The sequence below is a fragment of the Salvelinus alpinus genome, chromosome 8 (genome assembly GCF_045679555.1).
Source record: "Salvelinus alpinus chromosome 8, SLU_Salpinus.1, whole genome shotgun sequence".
Lineage (NCBI taxonomy): Eukaryota > Metazoa > Chordata > Actinopteri > Salmoniformes > Salmonidae > Salvelinus > Salvelinus alpinus.
This window is the reverse complement of record NC_092093.1, coordinates 32513057-32524348: the sequence shown is the minus strand read 5'-3', so window position 1 is coordinate 32524348 and position 11292 is coordinate 32513057. Positions and strand designations below refer to the sequence as shown.

The window sequence follows — 11292 nt, the reverse complement described above, 5'->3', positions numbered from 1 at the left end:
CTTAGCCCTCCAACACCATTGTCATCTCAAACACCCTTGTCATCTCAAACATGCCCTTACGAAAAAAGATTGCAGTCAGAGTGCAGTATAACTCCAGTGCACTGCAGTATGCTGCAAATACTGCGTCCAAAATACTTTTATGCAGTAATTTGCAGTGTAACTGCAATAAGAGTGCAGTTCACTGAAGTTATTCTGCAATTACTGCGTCCAAAATACCACAGTCAACTGCAGTTACTGCACTTTCAAAGCTGTAATATTTTTTGTAAGGGTAGAGAACTCATCCATAGCTTCTCCTGACTCCCCTTTTCTCTTTAAGACATCTCCATGCTCCTTTAACTTTTCAATACGTCACTTCTTATCATAACACAGGTGCTCACATCTATGAACCGCTGCATTTGTCTTTTCTTTACTTGATACAGCTGTGACGTTTTCTTCTACCAACACTGGAATTCCAACTCTGCTTTTACTCAGCTTCGCCTCTTCGCAGTAAACTGTCCCAAAGCTCAACAGAGATCGACTATCTCTGCTATCGATATATTTTTCTCTGCTGTGTGGCAGACTGTTGTAGTCGATTAATAGCTTTAAAATGTGGCGGATAAATAAAGATGTCCCACTCAGGCCATTTACAATTGAAAAAAATGGTCACAGTTCCGGTCTGCTTAAGGGGTGTTTCTCCCATAGCCACCAATGCATTAGCTGCTGGGTCTGGTCCGCTTAGTTCATTGATTTGTATATGAACCAGAAAAAAGGAGCGAGTGAAATGTCTCGCTTCCTGTTTCATCTCTGATAACTATGATCCATATCCGATTTCGGATTTCCTGATATGATTAGGGGTTGGGAAAGAACGAAGTTCATTCAATTTAGCTAGTCTTTTCTGAAACGTAACTGTTTCGTATGATTTGGGCATTTAGAGTACGGTGTAACTCAAGTATTATGATTCAGTAAACGTAGAAAGGCTAAGCACTGTTTTTATTTGTGAAAAGAAGCGGCTAGGTTAGCCAGCTAGATTTAGCGAAAGCCTTTAGCCTGCACTGTTGAAATGTCTGCCTCGGCCGGTGTCTCTCCGTCAGCCCAGGGCACTGCCCTGGTCAGTCCAGGCACGGGGATGTCCATGTTTCGGTGGCTTGAGGTTCTTGAGAAGGAGTTTGACAAGGCGTTTGTTGACGTCGATTTACTACTGGGAGAAATCGATCCAGATCAAGCTGACATCACCTACGAGGGTCGTCAAAAGATGACAAGTCTCAGCTCCTGTTTTGCTCAGCTTTGCCACAAAGCCCAGACAATTTTTCAACTTAATCACAAAGTCGAGGTGAGCACAAGCTTTTCTTGTATCAATGTTAAAAAGTATGTGTATGATCATCTGGTATGTAAGGGTATGCTGGTTATGTATGAATTATTAAATAGCTGTCAGAATGTCACTTTCCATGACAGTGCGTCTCTGCCCATCCAGCTGACTGTCAATTGAAATAGCTAATTGACATAGCTAATCAGGCATCACACACACACGATTTGAGTGCCCCTCCACGTTGCCAAATCTATTGATGAGAGAAACAAAATGAAGGATCATCCTAACCCTTACTCCACATATGACCTCACCATGCTCACATTAATGAATGTTTGATCAGGAGTGTAGTTGACTCTGTCAACAAGACTTTCCCAGCAATTCCTGACTACCATAGAGCTCTTATTACTGCTTGTAAATCAATACTGAATTTCAGCCTTCAACTTCAGCTCAATGTATTGCTGAGGCCAGGAAATCTGGCTTTACACAAGCAGTTGGCCCCCAACAACACTAGAACGTCATTGCCTATTAGGCTATTTGACGTGGCTAAAGTAAACAACATTTGTGGGAAATCCGCTATCATGCAATTTGCGAAATGCCTCAGTTTTCTGTCCACTGGCAGAGTGTGTGACCATTTCAAATTATTCTAAGATATATTTAGAGAAAATAGGTTAGATCTGCATTGTTACATCCTTACCTAGGCCTACATGTTTTCCACCGGCCTACAGTAGTTTTATGAGCTAATGGTAGGTTGATACAATGGTCATATTAGATGGTGGTCGTCCCCAGGTCAGGTATCGGGTTTATAGCAGGAAGGGTAGGTCAGAAGCTCATGCTAAATATACATCAAAGGCCCCCAAAAATCCATGCCTTTTGCGGCCAGTGGCCATTGTGCCCTTCTCCCTGAGTGCTGTGTGCTCCATCACGTGATTGGGTCTTTCTCACAGGCTACAAGTGAAGACAGACACATCGGATCAAATTCCGAGGTGCATATTGAAGATATTGGAAGAACGTCCACATTTACTTTTCGTCAGCCAACAAGATGAGTAGGCATAATGGACAGCAAAAGCACTAGCCTATGTCAATCTACTATCCTCCAGAGTACAAAAGTCGACCTATTCTGTGCGAGAAATAAATATTTGTTTACTACATTCTTTTGGTTACTACATGATTCCATATGTGTTATTTCATAGTTTTGATGTCTTCACTATTATTCTACAATGTAGAAAATAATAAAGAAAAACCCTGGAATGAGTAGGTGTGTCCAACCTTTTGACTGGTACTGTATGTGTGAAATTTGTTTTGATTTAGAATGGACCATTATCATGCACTTGTATCGAAACAGGGGCATCGGGAAAAAATAGATGTCATCTATGCACTTAAATAGCGAATTGAGGACACTTTTCCCCATGGTTTATTTTCATGCCAGGCAGGTAGGCTATACTCCTGTTGTAAATATAAGCGAAGTGCTTAATATTAGGGAAGTTGAGAAATAAATATAGTAGGCCTAGCCTATAGAAAGCTGGTGCGATTCTCCTCTTTTTAGTAGAGGCGTGTTTTCTCACGCAATTGCATAGCCTATTGAAATGTTGCGCAGCATGAGCTCATGGGTTCTCATGAAGTGTTTGATTAGATTTTCAAATACATTTGCATTGTCGTCAGTGATTAGAGGGACAATAGAGTGCTGAGTACCAGGCAGTTAGCAAGTTTGGTAGGCTACTAATGACCAGCAGCATCAGAGCTTGGAGAAGCCTAATCACCGTGACTATACGGTCACGTGGAATTTGACTGCCGTCATGACTCGTGACCGCCGATGCGGCGGTAATACGGTCACCGCAACAGCCCTATATAGGCCTGCCATACTAGACTGTTATTGATTACCAAACATAAAAAAGTGATTGCTCAGCTATTAAGACTTCCTCAGCCTCGTCTCCGGACTGTTACTCAGGTATAGTTTATCAGGAAGAGGTCAGCCGGACGCCTGTCTTTTCCTTCCTTCATGCTTAGAGAGCACATTGTTTAGGAGCAAGGATATAGAGACTCCAACCACGAGACACACATTCCACACTTGCCCAACACTCTGTGTCACATCAGGAAGTCCTGCCCCTTTTTGACATGTGTGTGTGTGTGCATTTGTCTGCTTGCATGTCTGTATGTGTCTTTGTATTTTGTCGGTTGGTTTGGCGTGCGATGCCAGCAGCTGCACTGTGTAGGCTAATGTTTCTCCTGATGTAGCATACAGCCACCTGTGTGTCCAGACATGTGGGCTGCCTCAGTCTGAATAGAGGCCAAAGTGGTCAGCAAACAGACACACACACTCCTAATGTCCTGAATTATTTAAACTTTTGTCCCCTACTACCCTACATTTGAGGAGTAAATACAGGCTAAACTGTCTTAAATGGTGGGTTGTACTATAGAATATTCTAGGCCTGTTTGATTTAGACTGGATCTCTATTATAATGAAGGCCTGCCTGATTACTGCAATGATAGATGAGTCTCTGTCTGAGGATGATGATTGATAAATCATTTAGGAGACAGGTAGTATAGTACTCAGTTAGATTCACATGATATAATCACACTCCTCTTTCATCATCATAGGTGGAGTGAATCCTAACCTTATTCAAAGCATACTGTGGATCAATTCATTCCTTCAGCTGTGACATGCAGGTGGCCCCAGTTAGATGAATTGTTCTCTGCACTCAACTCTGCTTCCCATGTTGCCAAGCTGAATAAGCTCCAGAGACGAGCACAAATTATATTTTTTTCCCCAGGGTTTTGTTGTGTACAATAGACAACCTTCAGCGCAAGATCTGTAGGCCAATTCATTTTGGCACAATTCATTCAGGCTTGAATAACAAGGAGCCTGCTTTCTAAGAAAAATAGTATTGAAAAATCTGATAGAGAGCAGAGTGGAAATGTAAAACGGGAAAAATGGAATTTGATCGGTGTTGGGATAATGATTTGGGCCTGGTACACTTGACTTGACTAAACATACATGATGATGAGGGTTCCTAAGAATCTAGGAAGTCTGAAGAAGCGTACAATTATGTAACTCTGTCTGTCTGACTCTCTCCCTCTCTCCTCCAGGCTCAGCTGGTTGGCCTGCGATCGGAGCTGACTGACGTGCAGGCAGAGAAGGTGGTGGTGGAGAGGGAGGTCCACGACCAGCTCCTCCAGCTCCATGCCATGCAGCTGCAGCTTCACGCCAAGGCTGGAAAGACTGTGGACTCGGACTCCATCAAAGACAGGATGGTAGGGCACCGACCACACACCCTCACACCCACACTACTCTCGCTCTAGTTTCTACTTTGTGATTCCTACTGTGGTTTCAAGGTTTCTTATGTCGCAGTTCCGTCCGAGAATAAAACTACCTGTATACGTCTTGGACATTCTTGGGAAGAAATACAAATACCTTTTTTTACCTTTGTTGATGCGTTACTGTACCTGAATCTGGTATACCTGCTAAGGTTCCAGTGGGCCTGTAAAGTGGTAAATGGTCACATTCTTCCCCACTGCTTGGCTGTGATTTTCTAACCTCTTACCCCTTCTCTGTTCTTCTCACCTTAAGCCTGTTCCCTCAGTGGAGGAGATGGTAAGTGTGTGCATGTCCTCTGTGTGTGTGGTTTTTTGGTTGGGGATAGCTGTGCGTCTGTGTCTGTACTCATCCCACCCTCAAGGTCTGTCTTTTCCTGCTCTTGCTAACAACAGTTCATCAACAAGTCCAACAGGCTGTCTATGGGGCTCATGCTAGCAATGACTGACAGTGACAACAGATCTGGAATTATTGTAGCTTTGTTGCATTGTCTGTTATTGCCTATTCATGTATGTCCGTGTTGCCCCATTTGATTGGAATGTGCATGTTTTGATACTTGGAACGTGTTTTGTTTCAATAGTCAAAAAAGCGCAAAGGGAAGTCAATGATTTCCAGGATGTGTGTGTGTGTGAGTAACCCAGTTTGCGTGTTGTTCATTCTTAATCAGCAGAAGTGTCAATGCTTTGAACTTATGACAGCCAAACCCACAGTCACCTATCTTGTTTGTGTGTATGTTGTCAAGTAGATATTTCATTTCTGCTTCACCGATACTGTGTATTGTATCCATGTTTGTCTGTGACATGGTCTTTGTGGCTGCAGCCCAGCCTGTGAGGATGCAGCAGTGGACTGCTCTTTTCCTGCTCCCTGCCCTGCGGGCCGGCTGCAGTGCCTGTCAACTGCGCTTCCTCTAATGTTGATCAGAGGAGACTGCTCCAACCTCCAGTCATGGCCCATTCTCTCTGACTCCTCAGTGGAGCATGGATGGGTCTCTGTACAGCAAAGTGCCAAAGCTGATAGGAGTAAAGCACTTGCACTCTATCTTTCTCTGTAGAGTTTAACTCAACCATTTATCTTTGTGTGTGTGTGTGACAGGAGAGGGAGCTGCAGGCCAACAAGAAGGAGAAGGTGAAGGAAGTGAAGTTGGAGGCAGAGGTCAAGCTGCATAAGAAGGAGAATGAGGCCCTCCGCAGGCACATCGCCGTACTGCAGGCTGAGGTCTACGGGGCCAGACTGGCAGCCAAGTACCTGGACAAAGAGCTGGCTGGAAGGTAACCCTAACTCCAGCTCCAACCCTAACTCCAGCTCCAACCCTAACTCCAGCTCCAACCCTAACTCCAGCTCCAACCCTAACTCCAGCTCCAACCCTAACTCCAGCTCCAACCCTAACTCCAGCTCCAACCCTAACTCCAGCTCCAACCCTAACTCCAGCTCCAACCCTAACTCCAGCTCCAACCCTAACTCCAGCTCCAACCCTAATCTTGACATAACGCAAATAGGATCTTCCCCTCCAAATTCCCAGATTTGAAATAGGGAGGGACTACCTGAAACCAATAATGCTGGTATTGGTAACTGGTTGTCTTTGGGTCCATTGTCTCCAGGGTTCAGCAGATCCAGTTACTGGGTCGGGACATGAAGGGGCCCGCTCATGACAAACTATGGAACCAGCTGGAGGCTGAGATCCACCTCCACCGCCACAAGACAGTCATCCGAGCCTGCAGGGGGCGCAACGATCCCAAGAAACCCCTACCGTCTCCAGTAGGGCATGTGAGTGGACATCAGAGCCATCGCTAGGGGATTGATCTTAATTGTAGTTAAGGTATGTTTACTGTTTGCTTTTCACTATTTATTTGCCTGTTCGATCTCTCCCTCAGGAAACCGATGTACTGAAGAAGACCCAAGGAGTTGGTCCTATTCGTAAAGTAGTGCTGGCCAAAGAAGATCACGAGGGACTTGGAATTTCAATCACGGTAACCTCCACCAATTTAGCCCAAACCAGAAAGTGTTAAATGCTATGTCTTAACCCATAGTGTGTTGCTCATCTGTCATGGTCCATACCTTAATATGTGTGTGTGTGTCTTATTTCCGGATGGACAGGGTGGTAAGGAACACGGGGTGCCCATCCTGATCTCAGAGATCCATCCTACCCAGCCTGCGGAGCGCTGTGGGGGGCTCCATGTGGGTGATGCCATCCTGGCTGTCAACAGCATCAACCTGAGGGACGCCAAACACAAGGAAGCTGTCACCATCCTCTCACAACAGGTCAGACTCAGCTCCTGGGAGAGAGAAGGGCTGAGTGCTCGCATCTTGAATTCAGGCAAACGTAGCCTGCTGGTCCAGATATGTTTGCTTTGTTATGTTTGTTGTCATGCTATACATGTATGACATAATGACTGCATTGAAGCGTTGGTACATGTACACCAAGGGACCAGGCTAAGTAAAACCATTGTAAAAAGCTAAGACATTCCTTTTGGGATTTCAAAAGCCTTTATTGAGTTGGTGACACCTTTTTGTGTCTGTATGACCATTTAGTGGTTAGCCTGGGGGTTAAGCTTTTACTGAGAGTCAGTCATCTCTCCTCTCTCTAAAACAGCAGTGGTGACCTCAGTCAGCCTACAACCGGAGGTTCATGAAGGTTCATGCTGGGGTTAGTCAATTTAGCCTGCGGGACTGCTGCTGTGCATTGGTGGGGAAAACAGTTAATCATGCCTCAGCAAACCAACAAATGAACTAAGTAAGCTCTTGTTAAGTTTTGTCTCACTCTCTGTGGTGTGTGTGTGTGTCTCCAGAGGGGAGAGATAGAGTTTGAGGTTGTGTACGTAGCCCCGGAGGTGGACTCTGACGATGAGAACGTGGAGTATGAGGATGACGGCGGCCATCGCTACCGGCTCTACCTAGATGAGCTGGAGGAGGGGTCAGCCGCCAGCAGGAACAACGGCACCGCAGACGCCGCATCGCTACAAGGTAAGTTATGTCTGCGGTACCTCATTATTCATAGAAAACTAACACATTGTTTTCATAGTAGTATGGCTTCATTTTAGTGTGCGTGCATTTTAAAGTGTTGTCTTCACATTTCGCTTGCTTTATACAAATGGGAGTCTTTGTGTTAATGTGAAAATGGACTTTAAAGAGTGCCAAAATGCCATATGAGCATATGTGAATGAACTGAAAATGTAGCGTTTCATCCACCTGAAATGCCCACAGAATGTGACGGTAGATGCTCCAGTAAAGAGAGAGTGTATTCATGTCCGTCTCTCTCTCTCTCTCTGTGCTGCAGCTCTGGAGAAGATGTCAGTGAGTGACAGCCCGGAGAACGGAGACACCGGGATCTCCAGTGAGACACCATCGGAGGAGACCCTGTCTAAGGCTGCTGAGTCCGGAGAGAGCTCGTCATAGAGAGAGGGAGGGAGGGAGGGAGGGGGGGGGGGGGGGGAGCTGAAAGACTGAAGTGCATGTGTGTTTGTGTACTATACTGTATGAGATTTGAGAGACTGGACTGCACCAGAGTCCCCCGGAGGATATATGTGGGGATAGAGTTGACTCATCATTAAGTTGTTATGGAAACGCACTCGGAGCTCTGTTGAATTCACGTCACCATCTTCGTGCAGTGGTGAGGAGCCAATGAGATGAGACCCGATATTGAGGAGAGGATGTGGGTCTAGTTTGGAGAAGATAGTAGAATCGATGGATGGTATATCCCTCAGCTGAGTGGTATATTTCTCTGTTTGTGTATAGTTACTGATCCTTTTTGCCCCCACACTGACTACACTACCTTACTGGGACTGCCATGCTGGATACTATTTTACAAGGCCGAGAAAGATCTTCTCCCTTCATAAATGTTGGCTTTTATTTTTATCTTCCACATGTAGCTACTGTAGATGAGGGTTTTTCTCTCAACTTGAATGTTCATCTTCTACCACTGATTATGATATCGATGTTGAATCCCACGTCAAACCTGCACCGCTCTAAGATCCACCAGTAGGCCTAGTCCTTTGTTCAGAATATGAGAGAGTTACATTCACCTACTTTATGTCAAAACAGAATGTACAGGGAAAGAATTCTAACTATATGAACTTTGAGGGTGTTCCATCTGTGTTTGATTAATGGTATCACAGAATGTCACCATAGTTCAGTGTTTAAATGCTGGATACATCTGTTTTTCAGTCCTCTGAGGACTCATTACATAATGTTTTTCTTTAATGACCCAGTGCACCAGTTAAAAAAAAAAAATCTCAATATAAAATCATTTCTGAGTAGCAATTAGGTACCTTACTGTGATTTATTGTCAATTTAAAATGGTTAAATAGAAGCAAATTGCTCCTTAGCAAGAGCAGTTTCTCAAGCAAGATTTTTGCTAGAACTGTCTGAGTGGTTTGAGTGAGGAGGGGAAAACTAGCTGTTATTGGCAGAGAGGTTTGGAACTCTCTTATTGGTCTATTAACAAATTTACCACCTGGTGATGTCACCAGGCAGGCAAAAACTCCATCACACCAAAACTGCCTGAAACGTCAGGTGATCTTTTCAAACAGCTTTTATACTAAAAGGGCATTATCATAGTTAATGGTGTTTAACTGACCAGTGTTTGCAAAGTTGGGCTATATCTTCAACATTACACCGACAATGATATGATTAGTGTGTGTATAAAGCACTGCAAATTGAGTCGCCTGTAAGAGGAAGTGAGCGCTCAGGGGGACAACTCAAAAGGACAGAATAGGGAGACACTGGATTGGAGGGCCAAATCTTGTCTTTTCAGTTATTGTCACGTTGACAGAAATTAGAAGTGCAATGTCTTTATTTTCCCCCTCTTAAACTCAACTAGGATTTCTCCTTTGTTCTAGTCCCTTTTAACAAAGTACATATCTTGCCTTTTGTATGCGTCTCCCAAAAGTCCATCGCTGGTTGGTTTTCCCACCCTTCTCTACTGCTGGTGTGCTGTGGTCTTGTGGTGGCAGTCAAGCTGTGTCTTCAGACTCGTTAGGACCCAGAGATGACTGACAACAGTGTGTCTGCTACACTGTGTTCTGATATCTTTTTCAAATGTATTTATTTCACCTTTATTTAACCAGGTAGGCCAGTTGAGAACAAGTTCTCATTTACAACTGCGACCTTGCCAAGATAAAGCAAAGCAGTGCGACAAAAACAACAGTTACACATAAACAAACGTACAGTCAATAACACAATAGAAAAAAATCAATGTACAGTCTGTCATAGGTTGGTAACCTTATCTGAGTGATGGGGGTTTGTTTTCCAGCTTTATTCAATTCATTTGACACAACCAAAAGGTTTCTGTATATTTATATTCTGTATATGCAAAGGTTAATAGCAATAGAATGTTTTTATGCACGATCCATTTATTCAAATTCACAAACTATCATCTTAGACTAGAAATAAATCTGTATATGCTATATTAATGTATTAGCTATTTTAAAATAAGAAATCGGTGCATTTCTGTAGATCATATTGGAATTTAGCTACTGTAGTAGCATCTCTACGTAATACAAATGTACCCCCATGGAGTGATTGTGGGGGGTGGGGGGTCATGACAATCTACAGCCTTGTGTACTAATGTTGATTTAATTCATGGCCATTTCTTATCAGTGAGGCTAAACTGCAGGTCCGGTTTTGGATGTAAATTGCGCTTTGATCTAACTCAAATGCTCTGCATGAAGGATGTGTCCAAGCCATGGACAGTTCCCTGCTTAACGTTAGTGAAATGACAGAGCGGCACTAGAGACCGAGGCGTCATCCCAACACTGGCGCTGCATGTCATGCCATAAAGAATGTTCATCTTTCCGCTTGTTGCCAGTGATTTCGCCCAAAGGAACAAAGGCTCCCTTTTTGTACACAGTTTTTTACCCGACCTTGTTTTCTTAATGTTATTTTAAAAGGGGTCTCTGAAATATCTGTACGTAATGTATAACAACGTTAAATAAAGAAATGTATTTGCCCAATGTGGTCTGTGGATAGCCCGCCCAGCCGTCAGGGCTCAGATCTCTTGAAGGATTCAATCTTCACTAGGTTGAAATGTGAAGATCCAAATGTTTGAATGAGGAACAGAATGATAAAGTGGAAGTAATTTTTTCTGATCTGTTTATTATTGTTACTATAATATTGCTTTTGTTCAGTGAACCACAATGAACACCAGGGGGCGATGTAAACTGTAGAACCAGTCGGTACAGTGAGTTTATCCATACATGAAAATGGCAACATTCATGGCAATTATTCAGTGATTAATAGTAACAAGCATAATAAAAATTTTGCTAATTAAAAGTTGATTCCAACTGCTGATCTTAGTTATGGTAAAAAAAAATAAGATTTGCCAAATACTTTAAAATAAGCTCCAATTTTAGATTTGAACCGTTTAAGCCGTTTCGATGGGAGGCACAGTACAAAACAGATGGGCCTTCAATCAATTGTATACTCCTCACATCCTTTCATCTCCTCAAAACCCATTAGGTCAGAGGGGAGGGACATCAGGCTTTCTCATCCAATTGGTTTTGAGGATACAGAGGACTTGAGTAGTATGCAATTGAGAAAAGGCCATACTCTTCAAGCTCATATGAACAAAGTCAGCAGTCTGCAAGAAGAGACATGACTGGAATTTGAGGGGATAAGCTGAATAGCTAGGAGCAGTGTGTTCACAGAGAGCTGCTCTGAGTCTGAGCTTTCATGTAGCTTTGGGTTGGAGGCTGGAGGTGTA

At 43.6% G+C, this 11292-nt stretch overlaps 1 protein-coding gene across 2 annotated transcripts; it reads left to right on the top strand.

Annotated features, from left to right (window-relative positions):
• The first annotated feature begins 774 nt into the window (after positions 1-774).
• On the top strand, positions 775-10543 carry gopc (golgi-associated PDZ and coiled-coil motif containing). Of its 2 annotated transcripts, XM_071413538.1 has the most exons (9): positions 776-1309; positions 4370-4534; positions 4851-4874; positions 5688-5863; positions 6194-6359; positions 6467-6562; positions 6690-6854; positions 7382-7556; positions 7870-10543. In XM_071413538.1, exons 1-9 carry the CDS (start codon positions 1040-1042, stop codon positions 7986-7988), a joined length of 1356 nt encoding a protein of 451 aa, XP_071269639.1. In that variant the 5' UTR covers positions 776-1039; the 3' UTR covers positions 7989-10543. The 2 variants fall into 2 exon arrangements, with proteins under 2 accessions (XP_071269640.1, XP_071269639.1); XM_071413539.1 differs by lacking the exon at positions 4851-4874 and having other exon boundaries at positions 775-1309.
• Positions 10544-11292: the final 749 nt, after the last annotated feature.

Bases quoted from the DNA above. Each gene is read 5' to 3' on its own strand.
- gopc (XM_071413538.1), top strand. From the start codon at position 1,040: ATGTCTGCCTCGGCCGGTGTCTCTCCGTCAGCCCAGGGCACTGCCCTG. The intron at 5,864-6,193 runs GTAACCCTAACT...CATTGTCTCCAG, and splicing joins GACAAAGAGCTGGCTGGAAG to GGTTCAGCAGATCCAGTTAC. The intron at 6,563-6,689 runs GTAACCTCCACC...CCGGATGGACAG, and splicing joins GACTTGGAATTTCAATCACG to GGTGGTAAGGAACACGGGGT.